Here is a 25,782-nt window from a genome sequence, read left to right on the forward strand (position 1 = left end):
TTCCATCCCTCTATCCCTGCATTGCAGCTAAAATAGCTCATCCTGAAACCATTAAACCAAATTGCTAAATGGTTCAAATGTGCAACCACTTAAGGCTATGTCTTTAAGAGGAGTAATCTTCAATCTACTGTGGCAAGCAAGAAGAGGATGAGATGAGGTGGATAGCTGAAGCGGGAACTGAGAGGGAGCCACAGAGACAAAAACTGAGAAAAATAGAGATAGATAGAAGGAGAAGGGGTTAAGAGATATTAGCTATTTTGTATAAACATTTCCCCACTCCCCACTTTTCTCCATATCCAACTCATATTTATTATTCTGCTGCTGGTTTGCAGAGAAAGTGCAAAATCACATTCAAGTATATATAATTGTGTATATGTATATAAATTTTGTAATACAGAAACACTGATGGCCAGACACCTCTGAAAAATAATACTTGCAGAGACCAACTGCACTAGCAGAGTGAAGTACTGATCTACTGGCAAACATGCTGCTATATTCTCTCTGTGAAAACACTGGTTGGTTAAAACCGTAATCATTCATTTTAATTGAATTTATTTTGACACACTCTTACTTGTTATAAGAAAATACAAATTCCCTCTATGGATCCTGGAGGTTTTTACAAGAACTTTTCTCAACACTTGCTGTTGTGTAGGTTTTCCAAGTAAGAAATCCTCTGGTGTACAGGAAATTATGTTTTTTCCCCCATTTCTGGCAGCAGCAACAACATTTTCTTTGGAATAAATATAAGAACCCGGTAGCTAACATGAGCAGTAATGAACTGAACATCCAAGGAAAAAACATTTAAATGCTGGCTGTGCTCTTTTATTGATCTCGGAGGAGCACAGTGCAAAAATGCCTCATCAGTGACCGCTTATCACCTAAGATGTTGCCAAAATGGAAAAAAGTATTTAAAATGCACTTGACTTCAGTCATGGACCAAACAGACAGATTGTCTGACAGAGATCCTCGGACCAGTTGACTGGATGACAGCCAGACCGGTAGACAGATAGATACAGTACATAGACAGGCAGACCAAAGGAGAGGATCTATTGCATATTGCCGTGCAAACGTCAAATTCTTCAGCGCAGCATTCCCAGCTTCCTGAGTGACCCCAAATCTTAGCCAGATGACTTTGATCTGTCACTGAGATCATTACTAAGTCTACTGAACTGACAAAAGGCCAAGCTGAAAGACTGAGGGAACAGAGATTCTGCAGAGAGGTGGAGAGACTTGAAGGTAATTGAAGACAGGATCTTGTCCTCAATTGTTCCACGTGCTCTCCAGAATGCAAGGCAAGTTTATTTGTATAGTACATTTCAACAACAAGGCAATTCAGTACATAAAACATAAAAGCAACATAAGTCAATATAAAAAGACCTACAATTAAAGAGTTGAATAGAAAATAAAAACAAGATAAAGCAGGTGAGTAAAAGTGCAGTACAGTGCAGTGTAAGAAATTAATCATTATTTGAATTAATAAAAGGCAGCGGCAAACAGAAAAGTCTTCAGCCTTGATTTAAAAGAACTGAGAGCTGCAGCAGACCTGCAGTTTTCTGGGAGTTTGTTCCAGATATGTGGTGCATAAAAACTGAATGCTACTTCTCTGTGTTTAGTTTTGACTCTGGGGACAGAAAGCAGACCTGTCCCAGACAACCTGAGGGATCTGGATGGTTCATAACAGAAGATCAGAAATGTAGTTTGGCCCTAAACCATTCAGTGCTTTATAAACCAACAGTAGTATTTTGAAATAAATTCTTTGAGAGACAGGAAGCCAGTGTAAAGACCTCAGAACTAGAGTGATGTGATCCACGTTCTTGGTCTTAGTGAGGACGCGAGCAGCAGCGTTCTGAATCAGCTGCAGCTGTCTGATCGATTTTTTAGGGAGACCTGTAAAGACACTGTTACAGTAGTCGAGTCGACTGAAGATAAATGCATGGACACATTTTTCCAAATCCCGCTGAGACATAAGTTCTTTAATTCTGGATATATTCTTAAGGTGGTAGTAGGCTGACTTTGTAATTATTGTTGTTAATGTGGCTGTTGAAATTCAGGTCTGAGTTTATGACTACAAGATTTCTGGCTTGGTTTGTGGTTTTTAACATTACTGACTGAAGCTGAGTGCTGACTTTTAATTGTTCCTTCTTGGCTCCAGAAACAATTACTTCAGTTTTATCTTTGTTTAATTGAAGACAATTCTGGCTTATCCAATCATTGATTTGTTCAAAACACTTTCTCAGCACTTGTATTGGACCATAGTCCCCTGGTGATATTATGTAAATTTGTGTGTCATCTGCATAATTATGGTAACATATTTAGTTTTTTTCCATAATCTGAGCCAGTGTGAGCATGTAGTTGTTAAACAGAAGAGGCCCCAGAATGGAGCCTTGGGGAACTCCACATGTAGTTTTTATCCGCTCAGATGTGTAATTACCTATAGATGTAAAGTCGTCCCTGTCCCAGGATATTTTGGATAAGTTATAAAATAAGAATAGAAGGGAAACTACAATCAACAAGGGATAGAAGTAAAACCAAGGTAGGGGAGGGAGGAAAAGGAAGCCACATTAGCCTTGTTCAAATGTCAAGCAAAAAATATGCGAATTAAATGTACTTCCATCAGCTGGGTTCAACCAAATACATAGAGTAGGCTTCTGAAACATAAAACATCTGAAATAACATAACAAAAGAGATGAATGGATTAGTTACAGTCATATTGTTATTTCATTTATTGGTGTCAATGTTTTTGTCTTCTATCAAATGTTAGCCATATTCTATGATGTCTAATGATGAAAACGATAACATCACATAGTAAAACACCATTTAATCGTCTTGTAACCACAGCACATCCCTTGTACACAGAAGTAATACCCAATATGTCATTTGTATGGGTCATAATGGATTGATGTTTAACAAACATTTTGTAACCTCCACAGCCACTTTTGAAATGTTGTGCAATTATATTGGATCAGTTTTAGGAATCCACATCAAATACAGCTGGAGTCACCCAGACAGAAAAACAAAGTAAGGAAGAATGGAAGCTCCTTGCTTGCAAAAAGTTAAATATTTCAAGCTTTTAATGTGATCAAATAAACAAAAGTACACAAAAAGTCAACATAAGAATGACTGTAAAGTAACATGCAGATAGGCAGGCAGTACATTTCAAGCTGAGTGTTCTTTCTCAGACATCATGCTTGAGGTTTCCTGCCATCTGCATGTTACAGTATATTACATCCTTTTCTGCTCTGTTTCACTCAAGCTTCACTAAATATTTATTTTTTTGCATACAAACAGCTTCTAGTCTTATTCAAGTTGTTAATATTTGTATGAAGATAGACCGACACAATTATTTATTTATTGTTTTTGTCTGCTTTTTAATTGCACAACATCTTTATGGACATTTTTGGGGCCTCACAAGTATAAGAAACATTATTGCAATATCAAGTAAACTTCAAATTTTTTCCATTTGCATTAAGCTTTTCTATTTGTTACAGTGTAATTCATATAAAAATACTTGGAAGGAACCCTAGCTAATGACAGACGTTAAATTGCCTGACTCCCCCTCTCCTAATGACAAACTGAGAGAACTCAGCTTGAACTGTAGAGAAAGCCCATGAGCCAGCTGAATGATAGCAGCGATAAGGAGTTTTCAAGGTAACTATGCAAAACTGAAACTGTCTGTGGGAAAGCAGAAGCAGAAGTCTGTTTATTTTAATGAGCTCAGAAGTGTCTCTCCTGTTCCTCTTACATTACACTGGGGCTCATTTAGAGTTCACACAGTGCACTGTATGTCCATGATGGATACGGTAATGATACATTAATGCAATCAGGACCAAGTCTGTTTTGTCTCTCCTTAAGAAGGCTAGCTATCTTGCTGACAAGGGCCAGGTCACATTTGGTCGTGACTTTAAGCATTTTCCTTTGGTGTGATTTGAAGTGAGGGAGACAGAAAGAGAGTGTATTTTTGTGGGCATATCAGAGAAATGGTGTAGGAGAGAGAGGATAGGAAGAGAGATAACAGCTGGAATTGTCCAAATCAGGGCTGCTTGGGTTTCAGCAGGGACACATGCACCAGTTGTGGATTGTCTGGTTGTCTTTTCAACACCATGAGAGTTGATGTGGATTTATGAAGGTGAGGAATCAACTAGAAGAGGGATATGTATGGCTATGGAGCCTCTTATCAGCATATGGAGCTTGACAGAGCTGCTGTTCTGCTGCTTCAAACCCCTCATCTGGCCTCACTACTGGTCTATAGTACATACCACATATGCACACAAAATGTGCATAAGTCAATTTTTCCATGGTCAAATATTTAGTGTGTATTCTATTTTATACAATTTAAGACACCACTTTAGAATTTGTTCACATTATAGACAAAACAAAAATGATCAGTGTTGGCCTCGATCATGCTTCAGAAGCACTTGTTCAAATGATTTAAAAAATTGGCCTTTGTTTGGCTGTACTGGGCTTAATTCAGATCTTAATTAGCCTGATGTATATCTTCGTATTATTGAAATCACCATAATCAAATATGAAATATCTAAAAATAAATAAATAAATAAATAAATTGTTTCTATCTTCAAATATAACATTAGCATAGTGACATGCACACCCATACATACACAGGGAAAGTGTAGCTACTGTTGAGTCAAGCACCACCCAAGGCTCTCCAGACAACAGCACTGCAGCATGGTCAGTGCTCTTGTCTGGATTTGAACATTAGCATGAGAAATGTGTCAAGTCCACAGCTAACAACCATGAGTCACCAAACCCAGCAGATGGGAAAGAAGGAGCCTCAGTCCTGATGGGAAAGGGGATAGATCTCTGTGGATTAGATACAGCTCTGTGCTCACTACATACATAACCATCAGTGTACCTGTGTTGACATGCACACATTCTGCACTGTATACACACACATACATGCTGTATATCAGTGTGTTTACAGTACATGCATGTACATACACAGTTTTGAATTAGTAGTGGATGTATATTATGTACATGGACCTTTCAGTTATGCGTGTAATGTAGACACACACACGTGCTTTTACTGCTTTTCCAGACATGGCTGTATGTGATATATCTGGTTCACAGGACTTTGCATGTATGGAGACTTACTGTAGTCATCCCACAAATCATACAGATTCATGGCCAAATTCTGAGGCCTACTCACTTATCATGTAGATTAGGAAAATGACTTTGAAAAAAAGACTCATCATCCGTTGTTATATATGTGCTCTCTGTTTATGCACTGTATCTCTGTCTACTCCCTGTCTTTGTCTTTCTCTGTTTTTTTTCTTTCTCTCTGTCTTTCAGTGTATTCTTAGGTGTTTCTCTGCTTCTGTCACTCCATCTTTCTCTCTGTCTGCCTTTCACTCACTCCATTGCTGGCTGAATCACTCTCCAGCTTTCTTCCTGCCTATTACTGTTACTGTACCCACAGCCATAGTCAACCTTTACGAGGTGGGTCTAGCCTGTCAGCTGCAGGCTACCGCAGTTGGGCCATGTTGAAAGACACACACACACTTACGCATATACGCTTATATTTTCACACACACACACACATACACAGACACATATATACCAGCATCCAGTGCAGAGAGTTGTATGGGCCCAGAGTGAGAGCAGGCTTTCCGTAGGCCAGGATCTGTTTCCAGTCAAACCTGCCTGTGTCCTTCCTGAGCCCCTGGGCTCCTGCGGCGGCATTGCCCCCGGGCCGCTGGGTCACAGCACAGCAGGGGAACAGCAGTACAGTGAATGTGTGTCAGAGAGAGTGGTTTGTTTTGTGTGTGTGTGTGTGTGAGAGAGAGAGAGAGAGAGAGAGAGAGAGAGAGAGAGAGCAAGAGTGTCTGTTCACTGTCCTACAGCACACATACAAATGAATACAAATAGAAACACTTCCTTTTGTTCACAAAGACACATGTACACACTTCTATCATACACACACACACACACACAATATACACTGCACACACTGTTCCTTGCACCCACCCACACACAGCTGAGTCGCTTTTTAGTGGTGTCAACAGCTCCAGCTCTCTCTCTCTCACACACACACACACACACACACACACACACACACACACACTCTAAGTCACAGACACTCACACCGACACACACACCAGTAGAACACCTGTCGGGCTGCATGGCTCGCTCCAGGACACCTTCGAGTCATGAGCTCATCGGAAAAGCAATTAAAGGCAGTGTAGGCCCTGCACGCTGGCGTAATGTTTTGTTTTGCTACTTGGCTTCGAAATTAACCAAACCTGTCAGAAGTCATCTGGCTGACGCGGGCTGGGCTATATTTATTTATTTTCTGTTGGAGAAGCTGGACGCAGGGTCCCAGCGCTGCCTCACGTCCAACAATGAAGCGATTCTGAGGGGGCGATTAGCTGGCTTGAACATGAATCCTCCCCCCTCTGTCTACCTGGGGGGTGGATGGTGAGCGCCTCCCACCTCTCTTTGCCTGTCTGTAACTCTTGTGTTGGGGTCATGGCCCTGTGGTTGGGAGGTTGTGCCCTCTGTAACCCCAATCAGGGCTTTGGTCTCCACTGTGGGACTTGGTTTTGAACTTGTACTGACCTAACCGCTCCCAGTTTATTGAATTTCATGCTTGCAGTAACTGAACAAAAGCAGATTTTGCATTCAAAATGTCAATGTATAAACCATGTAACCTGATAAAAAGACAATATGAAGACAGAAAGATGTGTGGCTGATAGATTACTGGGGCTATTGGCCCAAAAAAGAAGGAGACTGACTAGACAGGGCTTAAAGGTTAGAGGCCTTCTCTCAGTCTGGTCTAATGCTCTATTGTAGCCTCAGGCTGTGAGCAGCCTGATGTCAGACAGCCGTAAAACAACACCAGCAGCCCCATGCTCTCTTAACTCTACTGGTCTTAAGCCACTGAAGAAAAAAAAAACACCTTTGACATTAATAGGTCCACTATGGGTGAGTCAAAGTAAGTGTGTCTTCACCGATGCCTGCACATACATTCTGCGGTTGTGTATATTTTCAGAGTCTAGGCCACTGAGCAGTTTTCTGGTGTTTTCTTGAGGAATCATTTAGGAAGTAAGAAAAACACCTCTGTTATCACTGTCATCACTTTCTGTAATTACCCATATGCCACCCTGTTAGAGCAGAGAAAAACAACAGTTAGCCTGCTGCCGAGGTCGCCCTCTAAGCATGCCAGGCCGTTTCATGGTGCTGCATGCTTCAAAGGAGGTGTCACTCTCCTGCAGTTATGTCAACACAGTGATGAAACTAGCCTTGGTCTTCGAAGCCTCAAAAGCCAGGTCAACACATATTTTGTTTCTGTGTCACTGTCAAACTGGCAGAGAGAGAGAGAGATTACCTGTGTAACCTTATGTATATGTTTTTATGTTATTTCACACATGCTTTGGTAATGTTAACGTCTGTTTTTCCCATGCCAATATAGCCCAATTGAATTTGGGGGGTGGGGGTGTAGAAGATTGTTTGCTCTGTTAATCTCAGAAAGAAAGCTTTTTGAGTGGAGCTGTGATGTATCAAAATGGCCATGGCTGTCATTGGCAGAAGCCAAACAGACATGACACACAGCCACAATAAGAGGACAGCTGCTGGCACAACACTTAAAACACTGCTGAACACTGCCAGTTACTTCAGCTTACTTAGTTAGTTAGTTAAGCAACCAACTTGCTATACTTTAACACTCTCAACAAGTCAGCTCCATTCCTGTGATGATGAGACAATTTTGTTATAATGGAAACTTACATGTGTGGGTTTTTGTTTATTGTATTTGTTCATGGCAATGAAAAGGCTTTCTGCTCTGGCACTACAAAGCATCCACACAACTTTTGTCAACTTATGTCCTAAGATGAAATTGGGTGCCTCCCCCAAAGTGACCTCTTTGTTTTCTTTGTGACTATTCCACCTTAAGTTTAAATTGAAAATAGCTGGTGACAGTATAGTGTGCCTCAAGGCTTTATTTGCTGTAATATTGATGCTGTGCAAAGACCACAGCTAAGCTGCTCTGGTTGGGAGAGTTATCTGCAATTAGGCATTTTATATCTTTTCATTTGCTCATTCATCTCTGTAATAACTGTTAAATAAACAATCCATCTACTAAGTTATATGACTTATTGCGCTATGAATCATTTCTGCTGAATGTGCTTTGTCGTGCTCAGTGCATCCTGTAGACCACAATTTAGGGTCAATTTATTGAATACATCTTCACTACTCAGCCCATTCCCAGCCTTTTGGGTCCAATACTGCTCATGCTGTTCTGGGCTATGATGGAAACCACTTGAAGTCGGGCCCCAGCACTACAACCACAGCCAAAGCCTATTAAGCAGCCACACTGCGGTATAGGAGTTCAAGATTCAGGGCTGAGGTTATGACTCTTCGTCAGGAGGAGGGGTAAAGAGGTGGATGTAGGATGACGAGGAAGGGTGGAGGTATGGTTTCAGAAGGAAGGGTAAAGAGGGGTGAAAGAGGATAAAGGGGAGACATGGAAGGATGGAAGAAGGGGAAGTGACAGAGGGATTTGGAGGGAGAGGAGACAGATTGTAATGGAGAGGTAGAGATGAAGGTGCAACTGAAGAATCAGGTAAGGCAGGGTTTTAGAATGGAATTGAACAAATCCCAGTAAGGCTGTTGTTAGGGAGACAAGGAAGTTTGGAGGTGTAGATGGATAGGGAAATAGTGAAGAGGCAGAAGGATGGGAGTAATGGAAAATAAAGAAAGTAGAAAGACAGATGAAGCAATAGAAGAAGAAATTATAATGATGATGAATAATGATCAGACACACAGGCACTACTGATACATGCATACCCATATAACATCATACTGTAGATGCACACACACACACCACAGACTTCACACATTACATACACACACACAGAGAACACACATATTTGACAGTATTGACACACACATTTCGCATCGCTTATGCTTTTAGTCATACACATTTACTTCACACTGCAAACACACACACACAGGCTCACAGGCCACAAATCACTGAATGTTGTAAAAGTGGAGCAAATTAGAGCCGTTTTATTTGCATTGTTCACAGGGAATAAAGGAGGAGGGAGTAGTTCCTGCCAAGCTAAAGAGCTGGTGTAACAGATAAATGTGTGTGTGTGTCTCTGTGAGTGTGTGTGTGTGTGTGTGTGTGAGAGAGAGTTTCTAATTGTGCTTTGTCCATGCGTTAAGACACACTAAAATGTTAGGCAAAGCAACTAGCAATCAGGCTTTGTCGGAGGTGAAATGCACGCACACATTTACACATTCACACTTACACACACACGGCTTTGCCTCAGGGCCTGAAACAGAAGACCGGGGTCTTGTCCAAAGCTCCATTAAACTGCTGAAAGTCCTTCTAGAGCTGAAACATCCTCCTATCGTCATGCTGGGACATTCCACGGCACGCCAGAGACCCTGCGCTAATCTTGCCGGCATGGGAATCATTATTGATAGGATCCTAATGCATTACCTCAGGGCCCGCTTATTGTTGGTAAAGATTATTATTTAAGAGTAAACCAAAACCCAGAGAAAGTCTCGTGTTTCATAGAAATTTATCAAAAGAAAATGTTATTCTTGGCTTAGTGTGATACCACTTTGAACAGCGCAATTGAAACAAACTGTGCTCCTTGCTGTGCTCCAACAAGCAGGCTCGATACCCACAAGCAGGTCATTAGGACACAGTGTAAACTGCGCGGGAGTGGAAGAACCTGACACTCAATCTGAGTAGATTTGCTCTAAGTCGCTTTGACTCGTTGGTTATTACCTTACATTGATTCCAGTGATTCGTATCAATGTACCTCCTACTTTGCAGAAATAATTGCAGCATGAGCATCTGAACATTTTTGTCAATGTGAGTTCAGATAGTTTCCACTTTAATCAGTCATTATGTGCATCTCTTGATCAGGATCCTATTGACTTGTATTGATCACTGAAGTTTACTGATGGCAAACCACAGCTTGAGTGCTTTTGAACAACTGGTCTGTGTTTGCGAGCAGTAATTTCAATTTTGTAAAGGCAAGACAGATGTACAGTATATCCTTTCCTATTAGTTTTTGATTTTGGAAAAACTGCTCATTTATCATGGCTTTGATTTTCTTTGTTGCACTAATAAATCTCTGATTCGTTGTTTTTGTGTTGTCCAGGTGCAGTCCTGCTGGTCAGTGTCCAGGGCATAGCTGTCAACGTGGACCCAGTCTTCTGCACATGGCTGTTATACCAACCTCACAGAGGGAGCAGCCGGCAACAGCAACAGGTACCTGATCAACTGTCACCTTCTCAGACAAAATCTTGTCAATTTCTCTCCCTGGCCCTTTGTGTCAACATTTTAATGGGTTTTACTTTTGATGTGTTACATGGTTTACTTGTAATTTGTATTAATAAAGTACCTGCAACATATTTTACTGTTGCACTCATTCTAAGTTGCTCCGCATAAGAGCCTGAAGCAAATGTAAATGTCTCCCTCCCTCCCGCTCCCTTGCCTCCTCTTTCCCAGCTACCTTTTTCCATGTGCTCTGCTCCCTGTCTTCCATCCAGTCTCTCTCTATTTATTTGACAGGGGTCATGGTGATGGTTATGGACATTGAATTCTCTGTGCCCACACTATACACACTCAAACACATACACACATGCAGACATGCTCAGTCTGATATCCTGGGATATAGCCCAGGTTCACCCCATAAAGGCACATAAATATATATAGTACAAGAAAGTATCATATTGTAATACTTTAAATGTTTGTTTGGTTTTTTTTACAACAAGTTGCTCTGTTTCATGCCTCCTGCAGTTTGGAAGGGCTGTCGGCATGCATATGTGTGTGACAGACAAAGAGAGAGGGAGTTAATTGCACCAACTCCTTACTCTGGAGGTTGTTAGTGTACGGGGGTAAACAGATGTTATGAGTTGAACTGCAGCCAGTGTGAAGGATACACAACACTGGCTGCTGTGTGTGTGTGTGGACATGCTGCAGCAAGCGTGTGGCTGTGAGCGTGTTTGTGCCTGTGTTCATGTGTGTGATTCTGTAAGGCCATCTACCTCAGCTGCCTGTCAGGGCCACTTCTCAAGGCCTGGCTGGTTTAGACAAGGCCTTCAGCTGAAGGCCAGACAACAGACTGTGAAGGACAGAGGAGAGGACACTGACTGGTCGGGTCACGATGGCAGGAAATTATGAGAAAGGAGGTACTTCAACAGGACAATGAAGGGGACATTTAGAGGGATGGACAAGGGGAGAAGGAAGTATGTGTGACATGAGGAGAAGAATGGGAAGGGCTTTAGTAGTACAGAGGAAAGAGAAGTGGAAAAAAGCACAAGAAAAGTTGATGGGAGGAAGAGAAGACAAGTGAAGGTATCACAAAGAGTTGGAGTCACAAACAATGGAGAGGGTAGGAACATGGGGATATGATAGAAAGAGCGCAGAGGGAGAGATATGAAAAGAGGTGAGAAGGAACATGGAGGGACAAATGAAAACACCAGGGAATGGGGTAAGGTATGAAGAGTATGGAACAGGGAGGAGACAACAGAAAAGGAGAAAGCACAGGAGAGTATGTACGGAGAAAGGAGGGGGAGGTTGAATTAAAAGTAAACTGTAAGCACCAGAGCAAGCAGGAAACACAGGAGAAATCAGAGAAGTACAGGGAGATGGTTAGGGGAAATGGGTAATGAAGAGAAAGGGAATATGAGGAAAAAAGAAGGTTGAGAACCAAACAGGCATTTGCACCCCCACCCCCACCCCCGTCCCCACCCCCCACCCCCAGTGTGTGTGTGTGTGTGTGTGTGTGTGTGTGTGTGTGTGTGTGTGTGTGGTAGAAGGAGTTAGCTCATACTATGTCATCCACCAGGAATGAGCGGTGGTCATTGGGTAAGGTACCTGCTTTTAGCATAGAGTATTAAAATGCGGCCAAGCACATATTTTCCATGAAGTGTACAAACTGAATTATATAATTTTTTTCAACCATTTTGCATTTTTCTCTTAACACATGAACCAACAAAACAGTCATATGGTTTGTCTATATGTATTTGAGTGTTTTGGGTTGATTTTTTTCAAACATGCATTTGTTGTTAAAGCCTCCAATACAGTGTTTGTTTGTGTAAGTGTGTTTATGTGTATATTTTGAAGTGTCTTTCTAATTAAACAGTATTGTAAACATTCTCTAAGCAGACCTGAATATGATTTTCAAGTCAAACCTGACTTTGGGCAACTAACCTACTGGCCTACAGTATTTCATTCACCCTATGTTAAGTTGCAAAAACCTAGGAAGGATTTGGCATCATACCTCAGTCAGTAGTTTCAAATACTAATGTAATTTGGGGGCCCATTTTTAATCTTACCACAACCAGCCTTTGGGTCCCGACCCAGTCATTGAAAAACAACTGCATCTATGTGTGTGTGTTTACACAGGCTGCAGTACGTGGTTGGCCTGCAGCCTTGTGCAGCTGCATCATAGCCTAGTGCTGCTGCTGGCTGATGCTAATGGGGTTTCCTTATTTCAGACCAATCTTCCACTCTTCTGTCTTTCAGCCATGTCACTGCCAGCCAGGATGTGTGTGTGTGTGTGCGTGCGTGCGTGCGTGAGTGTGTGCGTGCGTGCGTGCGTGCGTGTGTGTATGTGCGCGTGTGTTTGGCCTGTCAGCAGCATGGGAGAGGGCTCAAAAAAAACAGGGAGCTGTCACTAGTCCTTGTTGGTCTTGGAGGCCTCTGTTTTGTTCCACTGCATTTTTCTTTTCTCTTTCTTTCTCTCCCTCCCTTTCTGCCTTGCATTGCATTATGCATCGTGTCTCCTGATTAACCTAGATCTTAAAAGCTGTCTAAAGTTATCTCTGGGTCATGGCCTTACTAACACAGAACAATACAGAACAATATTTGAATCATTTGTGCTCTTACACCTGATAACATGCTGGTTTTTAAGGACTGAAGGAATGCATATTCAATGGAAATGCATGCATGTTACAATAAAACATCATATTTCCTTTCCCATGGCATTATAGGTGCTCAGTCATGCTGTGATGTCATTGCAGACTCCAGGTTCAGTTCCGCTGGCCAAGAGGAGAGAGGACGAGGTGTCGGTAGGGAGCACACCACTGGCCAAACAGCCCTCCAATCAGGCGTCAGACTATGCCAGCAGCCCCGTCAAAACCAAGACAGTGACAGGTAGGTTTACCAACCCAGAGCTGTGCCATAGGTAATATACTGAAGATATCACTGTGACATTGCACGTCATACAATGACATGACATTAAATCCATGCAGCCGAGAGGTTTACACACATAAAGGGAACAGGGTTGGCCCCAGTTTTAGTAAAAGATCTTCTCTCAGTTTTTGTTTTCAGATGTGTTTTGTGCAAAGATTATTTTTACAAATGAAAACTGCAATGGCATTTAGTTCTCCCTTGATATTTGCAACAACTACTCCTGTTTCTATGTTTAAGGATATGGTCATTCAATAGTGGAATAACAACAATTTACTGTATTTAACCTTGTTTCTATGCAATGAATCCATGTTACTATGTTGTTACATAACACACTACTGCTTGCTGACACCTGAGTGAACCCGTTTCTCAGAGGACACCACATATCCAGGCATGTCCTCCTCTGTTTTCCTCCTCTGGTAGTATTACTGTGGGCTCTGGATGCCCAGAATAGATGAGTGGCTTGGCTGTGTGGAGCCTTCCTCTATGCCAGTTTTCCACTTTCTGGGACCCCCTTGTTCAGAACAAACACGTTCAGTGCACATACACGCACAAATCCACAGAATATATGTACATATCAGCACACACACACATGTAGGCATGTACATGCAGGCAGGCTTGTGCATGTACACACCTGTGTATGCCACACACAGACACTCTCACACATTCATGTAGCATTGCACTGGTCCTTCCTTAGATCCTTTCCACAATTTACCAAATCGATATTGTCTCTAAGTAGGAAACTCTGAGCCCTTTGGACAGATGGACAGATTGGAGAAACAGAGGGGAGGAGGACAGAGATGAGGGAGCATAGATGCTGCTTGCTTTAGTGTCAGGAAAGACACTATGAAGCACATCAACAGGATACATAGGCTTTAAGGTTATTGTTGATGGTGGCAGGACAGATGAGGGAGGAATTTAGCTACTGACAATTGATCAAGTGTACAAATGCAGTGCAAAAAGCCCTTTTAATGGTATTTTCATTTGGAGGAATCTGTTTAATGGACCTTAGGGATATTGTATGGGGATCACGAAAAAATACCTGAAACACCAAGCACACACACACTCACACATATTCATACACACTTTACAGTACTCATGTACTTTCCACTCCTACCTGGGAGGATGGCTGGAGCAGTCACTCTGTTTAGGAGCTGTCCATAACACAACACAGAACCTCCCCGACTGCAGAAATGGTTTTCATTTACTACTCATATGGTGTATTTATGAACCTAATAGCCCACCTCCACTCTCTCTCATGTTCCCCCTATAGATATTTAATTAATGTGATCCAATAGAACGTCTCGGCTAGCTTCATGTAACTGAACTAGTTACAGAGTTTAAAAAAACGAATAAATAAATACATTACAAAGTCTTCCCAGTCTCTACTGTTTGACTCTCACAGTGTTTAGGCTCCAGGTCCTCTAAATACTTTAACGGTTGAAGCATTATCTGCCAAAGCATCACAGTGATGAGTCAGGGGAAATAAGCAAGTGGTTGGTTGTCTTTTTTTCTTCTTTTTTAAGTCCCTGGGAAATGTGTTCCCAACAGGAGTGATGAATCCCTGTTTTCGGTGAAGTCATCCTGTAGCTGTACATAACATTGCATGTGTATGACGTTTCCCCATGTCAAGTGTTTTGATAGGAAAAATGCTCCTTTGACATTTCAGAGTCTAAAAAAAGGCCATTAGGGTTCTTTCCTTGCTCGCTTTAAAAGCTCACAGCTGAAAGGTCACGCTGCCTTTTCCTCCTGGTTTTCCCTCTGTTCCTTGTTTCATCCAATCTGCACTAATGGCTTTTCCATACCGCAGCATCTTTGCTTACTCACATTTCAACAGTATATTCTCTCATTAGGGGTCGTCTGTAAACAGTCACCTTGGCTCCAACACTGCACACAAAGCTGAATCAGGCTGTAGCTTGTCAGCAACACTCAACTGACTAGAGTACACTGGCCATCAATGTGCATGGCCTCCTATCCGTCAGCAGTCTATCTCTGTGACTGGTCCTCTGTCTTGCTGTCTAACTCTTTGTTTTTCTGTCTAGCCAGCTGTCTGTTTGTCTTTCTGTTAAGTTTTTCGTTTTTTTTTTTCTTGTAGTCTTTTTTTCTTTCTTAGTCATGCTGTCTGCATTTTTGTCATTCTGTCTACCACACAGGTGTTTGTAAATGACTGTAAACAAAGCCTAGGCTGAATTAATCGACGACACATGCATACATGCATTCACACACAGTGTGTTGGCTGTTTAAATGTTAAGTGGTCAGCACATCTGGCTTGAAATTGTGTCTGTTGGCGTGTTTAGTGTTAGACCTATTTGTATAAGGCATCTCATTGTTGGGCTACATTAGTTAGTTAGAAACATATACTGAGTCAGACTCAAGCTCTTTCTTATCCAAATATTTCTCTGGTGAAGTGAAAACAAGACATTGGTAACTAGGTGCTGGTACTATATTTTGTTGAAATGCAACCCTCAGTGCCCCCACTCCAACACTCCACATTGGAATAGAGCTTCTCTGGAAATTGCTGCGGTGTTACTGGAGTAGATGTAATGAAAAGTTACAAATTGTTTCCGGGAGCAATCAGAATAAGAAAAGGGCAGAGGCATTTAGCCCTTGTGGTTTTAATCATGGTGAAACAATAAGCCTCCCTGCTGTCAGAAGATCTTGATAGACTACAGCTCAACACTACAGAGGAGCTTACAGCACAGCAGGTGCTCTGTTTCCTTCATCCCACAACTCCAGTTCACCTTATCCTTGTTACATAATAATGCATCCTTCCTGAAATTAACTATTTTGTTTCTCTGTATAATGATGACTTTATGTCTTGGGCCATGAATGAAGAATGTGAACTCCCCACATTTTTATGGGTTGTGGGGATACTTGATACACTGTTTGAGATTCATAAATTGAAACTCTGTTCCACCTCATTTCTCTTAATAATCCATTGTTCCTGTGATTAATTGGAGGATGATACATTTAATGTTAATTCTTGATATTCCCCAGGGTTTTCTGGCCATAATGGGGTAGATACTTGATACACAAACTTGATATGAAGACTGATGTATCCTGATATCTAGCTTCCCTTTGGGTAATAGTTGTTTGATGCAGAATTTTGTTGAAAGATCTATTTGCTGATGCAGCTCAGGTAAAAATCCACCCAAAAATAGAATGTTAACCCCATAACTGTGTACAGCTTAACTAAAGTGAGACACTTTAGAACCATGGTTAGCCAGGACTCCTAAAAGGCTCAAGGTCATGGGAATAACATATGTGGATTCTGTTGTTAGGGTGGATTTCCCCTTGTAAAGCTCCCCCCCAGTCACCTCATGAGAAGAGCTGTTGACATCTAACATGTTATGATTGGAATTAGGCTCTCTAAAGATGATTTATTAATTGCTTTATCATGTGTGGAGCACACTGTGAATAAGGAGCTGGATGTTTAAACAGGAAGGAGATGATGGGAGCTCACTCTGGTCTAGCTGTTGTAAAAAAATAATAATAATAAAAAAAAAAACACTGGCCAGGGTCAGCCCTTCAATCCAACTTAGTTATTAGTTTATCATGTTTGCCTATGGTGTTTAAACTTTGTTGACTGTTAGCTGGACATAAAATTGTCTTCTGCCTTTTCTTTTCAGCAGGATGCATTTCATCTCTAAAGCCATTTAGCTGCAACGCATCATATGATGGATTTTTCAGAATCTATTTGTAATTGCTGCGTGTTTACCCCAGGACATCCAGTCCAGCTGTTTAGCTTAGGTTGAATCAATAAGCCATAATGATTTACTGAAGGGTAAAGCTGATATGAATGTAGTTGAGAAATGACCATTGTGTCTTGATGGACCTTAATCTCATCAGCTGTGATGGACCAAGGTTTTCAGGAAAATTAATAATTGCCTTGAGAAATGTGGTGTTGTACGAAATGAATTGAAATGGCCCTGCTCATTTTTCCCTTTTGGAGTGGGTACACAGAAAGACATTATTTTTTTCTTCTTTTTGCTAAATTATCATTTGGCATTTTCCTCGATAGCTCTAATGTTCTTGTTTTAACGTGACTCCAAATAAACGTCCAGATATATGACAAGGTCGATTTTAGTTGCGGGTTTATTGCCGGCATATAATTTCTCTGGGGACTCTAAGGAGGTTTGTAATCACTGCAGCAGACGTTTTATTTTTCAGTCTTCAGTCATCTATTTAGGTAAACAGAGGAGAGATGTGCAGGTTGTTTGCCAGTTGGAGTCAACACGTGTTCGAACTGCCATTCACAGGGATGCATGGGGAATAAACACATAAGACTGGCTTGGGCTCAACAGGGGCAGCCAGCCAACTGGACTGCCACTGGTGCTGCTACTCAGTTGACCTTCAGGAGAAGACGTCATGAGGCTCTTATAGGAACCATAACACCAGTATTTTGTTGCAAATTAATTTACCATAAGTGTACAACTCAAATATTTAGCCCCTGAATGCTCGTAACGTATGTAGGCTGCTGTAATCCTGGATACTCCCTTTAAAGTTTCCCAAGAGTCACTTTGTGAAGAGCTACTGATGTTAAACATGCTACAAATTAAGTTTTTTAAGTTACTATTTTTCATCCCATAACAATAGTAATGTAGTTCCAACTGCCTCAAAACTGCTATTAGTCCCTTATTGAAACACACTGGAAAAAAAAGACAATGTACATTCTTCAAAAGGTTCCTTTAGAAACTGTATCAATGGTACAGTACTGTTTCAACTGATTCCTCCCTGAGTCCACTACAGTAAGATTATCTGCTCCAGGATACATACTGTTCTGGCCTCTGGCCCCCCTGAGACAGTCTGAAGCCCACAATGTGCAATCTAACCATGCATTAAAGTGATCAATTCAAAAATATAAGTTAACAGTTTACATGTCCAGAGTGGTGTTGTTTGAAATACTATTATAAGATTAAATGACCCTATGTGCTGGATATATGGAATATTGATATAGAGCGGTGTTTTGTTCCACCTGATTATAAATTGGCAAGAGCAGACTTTTTCAGTGCCTATTGATTATCATAGTTTTCCACTGGAGCTATTGATTTCCCCACAGAAATCACCTCAGGGAATTACTGTAAAATCATAATCCACTGGAAGAAAATCATTTTCAGAGTTTTTAGCAGTTCAAAGCCTCCTCAGAACAATTGCACAAGCTAGATGTCCCTGCTTCCAATTGGCCATTTGAATGCATGCCTGGCACTTTTATGATGTAAAGAGAGTGTTATGTTGTTTTGTTACCACATTCAGCCTAGCTACAGTTTCGTAGTAATCAAGGGGGACTTTCCTGCAGGCTTTTGTAAGGTGCCTGTTAATGTGTAGGCAAATGTACAGAGACACACAGAACCAGTTCACTGCAGATCATTTCCCCAGAAAGCACTGAGGGCAAGGTGATATCATACTGGGGCTGTGGGGCTGCCCAGCTTGCATCTCAGAACCCATATCCACTCAACTCCATTTGGCAGCGAAATATTTCACTCTGTCTCTCTTCCTTTCTGGTTTTGGTCATTGCAAATGTTAAATATACATGGTACATGTTACAAGACACCACTGACTTGTATTGGCTGAATTGGACTGAAGCCAGTTCCGGTGGATGACAGAGACTTTGACAAAGCACATGGTAAAATATATTATAGATATTTTCATGTTACTAAACACACACAGGTCTGCTCACATAAGGAATCATATTTCTCTTTGAATTGGTTTGTCTTTTTTAATGGCATTTATTATGTACACATACTGTACCAATACTCATTTTTAAGCCTTGTCTATGTGTTTTTTGCGCTAAAAGTTGTTTCTTCAAAATTCTCCCTTTTCTTAATTGTATGGCTCTGGTTGGCTTATAAGATAGCTAATATCTCTGGTCAGTCCATCAGGCTTTTTGTTTCTGGTCAAAGTATATGGTCCAATTAAATATTCTGGTGGATAGACTATAGAGGCTGAGGTTTTTGTCTTAATTTTTAAAAGCTAAACACAAGACTGGTCATTTAACTCACATCACGGGTTTGTTTGAATGTTGCTTGGTAACATCATCACAGAGGTGTTAACAGTTGTTTTTGTGTGATTATCCTTTACAAGAAAGGCCGTGGAACGACGACTTTGAAAACAAGTTGTTTCTCCTCAGTTTGAGGTTGATTTCTGTCTGCCCACACAATTACGCCACAAATTGGTTCACATAAAACTAGCCTCTAAGTATTTTCTTTATTTGTCCCTAATGAATGTTCTTGTTGGCAGCAGCACTGTGTTTCTGATCGAGAGCCTCCCAAGTCCCGAGCTTCTCATTGTTCTCTAACATCTACCAGAGTAATGATCTCACTGGCTTTCCTTTTCAATCCTAAAATTAGCCGTTGGCGCTCTGAGAACATACATCTTTTGCTGAGAAACCTATCCTGCGATCTGGCTGTGCTTCTTAAAGGTTGGAACAAGAACTGTTGTCTTAGTTCCTGTCTGCTTGTGGTCTGGATGATGGGATTAAATGTAATTTTCCTGTTTACTGGGAGGACCAGAAACAGAGAAATGGAAACATTTGCATTGTTCATCCTGTAAATCTGCAAGGTAGAAGACAATATATGGTGGTGGCCAGGGCTGTGGGCCAACTTTCCCGTACTGATGGCTTTTCTGTGATCTCAACCGTAATGCGTCAGCAAAAAAAAAAAGGGGAGGTTGGGAACAGGAAAGAAAGTCCACCTTTCATGGATGAAAGACATATATTCTGGAAAGACATGAATTAATATATTTTCAAGAAAGAAACGGCAGAGAGAAACTAATATATACACGCATATACACATATATAAAAGAGAGAGAGAACTGATGAGAGGACGTCAGGCAGAACTACACAGTCATACATAACTATAATCCAAGCCCAAGTAGCCTGATGGAAGTCAGGCAGGTTTTTATTGGCTGCTGTGCGCTTTTCAGAAGGGGATAATATTTTCATTGTGGAGTTATTTATATAGTTTAATTTTTCTGGTAAAGTCAATAATTTATCAAGGTAATGATGGTTGGAGTGGGGAAAGAAAACAAGAGAAAGGAGGAATAATGAGATAGGAGCCCCCCCCCCCGCGAGAAGAATGGTTCTGGTCAGTGAGGGGCTCTACTCACTAGATTAGAATGTCTTTGGCCTCTGCACACTGATGAGTCCATTCAAATCTCTCACTGACTTCCAGGACAGACACAACAGTCTGTGGGGAATAGATTTGTTCTTATGTATCCCTTTTCTGCTTTCATGAATGATAATGGTATTAGGCCTTGTGGATGTTGGCTGTGGTTTTTGAGGTTAAAGTGAGAGGAGCAGAGAGGGAAGTTGGGGTTGAGTTGTGGTTCATCAGACGTAGCGTGGATAAGTGTGCAGGCTGGAGGGGGTTTAGTTCAGATGACAGAGGAACAGGAGGGAACTGGAAACTGGGTTGAGATGATTTCACAAGGGACTTTTCAAAGGGTCTTAGTGTCACATTGAGAAGACGTGTCTTTTTGTTTTCATTCTTTACGTGTTGTGTCATGGTCTGGCTGGCAGAAGCTCTCTTCTCTCTTCTCCTGTCTTCTCTTTTTTAGATAAGCATCTCAATGAATAATGTGTAGATTGGATAGCGATGTTGTCTATAATCACTCTGAACTCTGATGATAATGATGATGAAAGTGATGACGATTCTGATGAGAAATGTGTGTGATCCTCTTCTTACTTTTCTTTTTGCCAGAGAATCAGGCTGTCTCCACATGCCTGAATTAATGAGCCCCCCCTCCACGATTACCTTGACTGGTTGGGGGACTTCAGTGTGTGTGTAGAGAAGTATGAAGAGAAATAAATGGGCAAGATAAAACTCTTAAAGCACACAGTCCTCAGTGCCATCCCCTCACTCCCATTCCTCACACGTTCAGTCAGCCTGGCAACAACACCACTATTGCATGGCGGCTTCAATAACGCCTTAACAAATGGAGTCACGTAAATATTTAAATAAACACAGACTTGCATCCAAAACAAATAGGCGGGCAGGTTTATTAAAGAGCCCCATTGCTGCCTCTGCACGCAGCTGTAACAGAATATACAACACTTCAACTCACTGTAAACCATTTGTAATAGGGAACATACCAGAAAGATAGAAGGCGGCATGGGGAAATGCCGAGATCCCTCAATGAGGCTGTTTTTATGGTTGACTTGCTCAACCACTTGGGAAGGACATATGGATACTTTGTGCCATTGTTGTTGTGAAGACTGTTAAATCTGTAGTGGAAATTTCACTGGCGCTGTAACGATGTTAGTGTTGTGTGACTGTGGGTGTATCGTGTATGTTTTCGATTGTGAGCGTCAATCACACATTTGTATGATGTGCAATTTACACTCACCACACCACATGCCCTCACACATTTTACAGCAATGTTACTCTGCTGCGGCAGTGTTGTATTGTACATCATGAAATGAGGCAACGCCGATTTGTTTCTCACCTTAAAGCCAACGTGTTGTAATGGGGCACTGGTCTCTGCCTTTTCTCTGATCACTTGACACATGCTCAGGCTGTGGGCTTCAAAGACCCAGGCCTTTCTCTTGCTGGGAGATGTGATGGAGCTGTTAAAGAGGATGAATAATCACCATCAGAACACTAGAATGTTTATAGGGGACTGGACTGGCAGCTCCGCACACCAGCTGAACACTAAGAGAGAAAGACAGAGGGAGTGGTTGGAGAGAGTGAGAACAAAACAGAGGAGGAAAGGAGAGGGGAAGGGTGTATGGTCAGAGTTTGGCCAATAAGTTATTAGCCTAATGGCCTAACAGAGGGTGAAAATGAGGACATGGCTGAGATGGCACGAGACAGGGGGAATAACCCCACTTTAAGAGGACTCTCAGGACTTGTTAGGCCTGGGCAGGTTTAAGAGCTTCGGGCGCTCCTGTCATATTTCTCTTTCATTTGAATTTAGACATCTTGTGTTCTCTCTGTCTTTCTCATTCTCTGTCCCTGCCTGCCTCTCTCTTTCTCTCAGTCCCCTCCCCTGTAGAAATGGCGGGCGCCAAGTCACTATAACAAGATATGGCAGTTTCATTCCAAATAATGACCCCAGGATTAACAAACAGAGTCCTGGAATGGTATTTAAAACAAAGGGGAGAGTTGCATGCAGACTGGCCTTGCATTGTTACTGCCTATGCTGTACTTTAGCGCACTTTCTGATTGGCCTAACAGACGCTCTCTGAGGAAGGACTTAACCCCAAAGTCAAAAAAGACTTAAAATAGAAAAAATAGATGATCTGACATCCACTCCTTTTCAGGTAAAGGTTAGCCATAAGGTCTAAAGGATTAGGGCTATAACCAGTTTTTAGATGAAAACTGCAGCCAGTACCACCTCTGAGGAATGGCCAAAAAGTAATATTCTCAAGAAGAGTGATGGGTTCCTCTTGAACATAGAAGGTCAGGGTTTTAAGCTGAATTTAATGGTAATTGCTTTAACTGCCCAGACCTTCTCTATTGCCCAATTTCAGGCTCTGTGCTGACCAAGCGGCAACCTCCGGGGCTGAAAAATAAAGCCAATGCACAAGTGCCAAAAAATGCAGTTCCTCGAATGGCCACTTGAGGCTGGCTCCAAAAGGGAGTCAATCCCCATTTACCCCCATGTTAAAATGCCCAACTTTACAGCAGAAATAAACCTGTTTACAGCCTGGTAGAAAAAATATCCCTGTTCATGACAACTGTACGGGGGGGGCTTAAATTACACATAATTAAGTACGTGGCCTCTTTGAGTGCCAGGTCGGTGCCCTCTCAGGTGGCTTGCGCACTAGGTGGTTTCATCAACTAGGCTTCATTCGGCCTGCCTCAGCTCCACCTCTTTGCCCATTTTTGGATTAGCCGGAGTCAGGCACTGCCAAGATGGCAACGGCCGGAGCCACCGGAGCCGCCCACTTTGAGCTTCCCAGTTCTCTTCAGAAACCTATGGGTGACGTCACAGACACTATGTCCATGTTTTATACGTGTGTGTGCCCGCATGTACACATGGATTAATACTCACTGCATGTTGTGCATTATAAAATTTGTTACGCAGGTTTATGTGAGTGCATACTACTTGTTGCACACTGCATACCTACTCACGGTAGCTCACATATTTGCAATTGTGACTTTAAATTTTTAAAAATGCACACATACAGCCAGATAGTCTCTAACTTCTAGTCATGCAGGGTCACTCCACCCTCACAATAACACTCTCATGTGTGTAATAGATTATTTTGGTAAATTAGACGGACATGGTACAGTTTGTGTTTTTTTCTGTTGTGTGTTGTAAGGGTGGTGTGGGAGGATATATGTTTGCGTTGTATTTTCCGATGTGGTCAAGTGCTGTTTGGTTGGGCAAGGATGTATTCCGGGTATGGGGGTGGGATGGGGGGGACCAGGACACTGACGTAAGTAGTGAGACTGTGGTATTGCTGGTGATAACCACCAATGGAGTTAAAATAATACTCACCCACTAACACACACACACACACTACAACGTGGTCGCAGACATTGACTCATGCACACACTTAAAAAACTTACACATACAGATACACTACATTGTCACAACCTACTTTACCAATAAACACACACATATATACACACAGAGCATGCCCAGTCCCTGGGGTAAAGTCTCATTTGTCTAGACAGCTGGGCCACATGACAGAGAGCAGCAGCCACAGAGCTCTGTCATGTCTATATGGATCCCCTGCAGATCTGAACAGGAAACAGCTCTCTAATACAGTGTGACAGGAATACTCTAACACACACACAGCCCTCTACAACAAAACATTATTGACAACCCAATGATATCACAGCGGTTTATGCAGCACTCTGTGCACATTACTCAATGAAAGACAGTCCATGAAACACAATCTGTCCTGTCAAAGTAAATTTTTGCCATCTGTGACTATGTGGATATTTAGTAAAGTATACGAGCATTGGAATTGACGAATAAGAATGAGGGAGAAGGTGTATTGAAAAATATGCGTTGTCAAATGTACATAGTGTACAGTGTGGTCAAAGTACTTTGGGTAGTATGTAATGATGCAACACTGATTGTAGGCATTATGACAAATACAGTCCATTTCATAGTCCCTAAATGCCAGAGGCACCTGGATGCTGAGTGTGAGAAAATTCTGTAAGAGAGTCCAGACACGATGATCTCGGCCTTCAGTCCTTTCTTACACACACACACACACACACACACACACACACACACAAACTTTTCACACATGCACCTGTGACGTTCGTCACTCAGCCGTACATGCACACACACACACACTACCACCCACAAGTTTTAGGCAGGTTGCCACAGCGACCACAAACCAGGGTAACTAACCATCCTTTTCATCCAATGCCCCGGCAATGCACTCTTGTTGCCATACCAACCCATTTGGCTGTTTTAGTGATATTTGGGAGTGTGGCGTCTGGGGAGGCACAGTGGTGCTGTGACATCACCGCTGTTTCATGACAACTGTGGGATAGAGCTGCTGAGCAAGGCAGACCTTTAAATCATGGAATATGTCTTAATGTGTCTTCAGAGAGCCCCCTTCCATCACCTCTGACGCCCTGATGGCTTTAACATCCACAGACCTCAGGCTAACCTGGTAGAATGTGTGTTCCGTCTATATGCCTCTGTCTCAGTCCCCCCTGTTTCTGCACCTCTCTCTTACACTCAGTTTCTCCTTTATCTGTCGTCTTCTCTCACAAGAACTGTCTCTTGAAAACTGAAGGTGTGTTTTGACCTTCAAGTTCATACAGTTAGTGCAAAGGCTAATAGTGGGTTGTTGCTGTGTGATTTGTGTGCTTGGCTGTTGCCAGGAGTGTCAGCACAGACAATCAGCCTTCGTCTGGACCACAGCAGGCACACTAGGACATGTCATGTCTAGGACACTGTGTGTGTGTGTGTTTGTGTGTGTGTGTGTGTGTGCGTGCATGCATGCATTCTCTCAGTTCTCATAGTTCTCTATCGCTGTAGGAGACAAGAAACTTGAGTGCCAACATTACATCACCTCAATGAAGTGTCACTTAAACATCATATAACATGATACTGTACAGCAAATGAAAATAACAGTGAATTATGAAGAGAGTTAAATAAAGGATGAATGCAGGACAGTACATTTCCTCATCTTCCATATATTGATTTTATATAATATGTTACAGGGTGCTACACTACTTCAGTGGTAAAGCAGTTATTTCATCACAGGACCAAAAGTTTAAGCAAACCTAATTCACATTAATGCTGTGTACACACAGTACTGAAAAATCATGCACAACCAGGATATGACTGATTGTTTAAAAAGCTTTTTTAAAACAATGTATGAATCCAGTATCTTTTGTCTTTATCACTTTCTTTCTTTCCCAGAATCCCGTCCCCTGTCCATCCCAATGAAGGTGATGCCTGACACCACAGCAGTGGAGTCATGGACAACCTCAGAGGAGAGAATGAAGGAGCTCATCGCCCATGCCTGGGATGCTGTTAAACGCCTTACTCTACAGGTACCAAACTATACTCTATACCATTTTTGTTATACGTCTGTTGGAGCATTTCCTCTACTGGGCTGATTTTGGATAGTAGTTTTCACTGGCTTTGATGTTGTTCATCAGTCAGTGATATGCAAGATTTCACTGTATCTA

General features: G+C 41.9%; 1 protein-coding gene across 17 annotated transcripts in view; it reads left to right on the plus strand.

Annotated features, from left to right (window-relative positions):
• LOC122881231 (vacuolar protein sorting-associated protein 13B-like) overlaps positions 1–25,782 on the plus strand; it is a 332,781-nt gene that overhangs the window by 124,834 nt on the left and 182,165 nt on the right. For 12 of the 17 annotated variants that reach the window (XR_006379131.1, XR_006379132.1, XM_044207134.1 and 9 more), the window contains exons 20-22: positions 10,134–10,243; positions 12,973–13,135; positions 25,511–25,644. Coding sequence is in view for 15 of the 17 variants with exons in the window: in XM_044207134.1 (XP_044063069.1) it covers positions 10,134–10,243; positions 12,973–13,135; positions 25,511–25,644 (407 nt within the window). In the remaining 2 variants the exon portion in view is untranslated. The remainder of the gene's footprint in view (positions 1–10,133; positions 10,244–12,972; positions 13,136–25,510; positions 25,645–25,782) is intronic. The other 5 variants (XM_044207132.1, XM_044207135.1, XM_044207124.1 and 2 more) reach the window with 1 other exon arrangement.

The sequence above is a fragment of the Siniperca chuatsi genome, linkage group LG9, assembly GCF_020085105.1.
Source record: "Siniperca chuatsi isolate FFG_IHB_CAS linkage group LG9, ASM2008510v1, whole genome shotgun sequence".
Lineage (NCBI taxonomy): Eukaryota > Metazoa > Chordata > Actinopteri > Centrarchiformes > Sinipercidae > Siniperca > Siniperca chuatsi.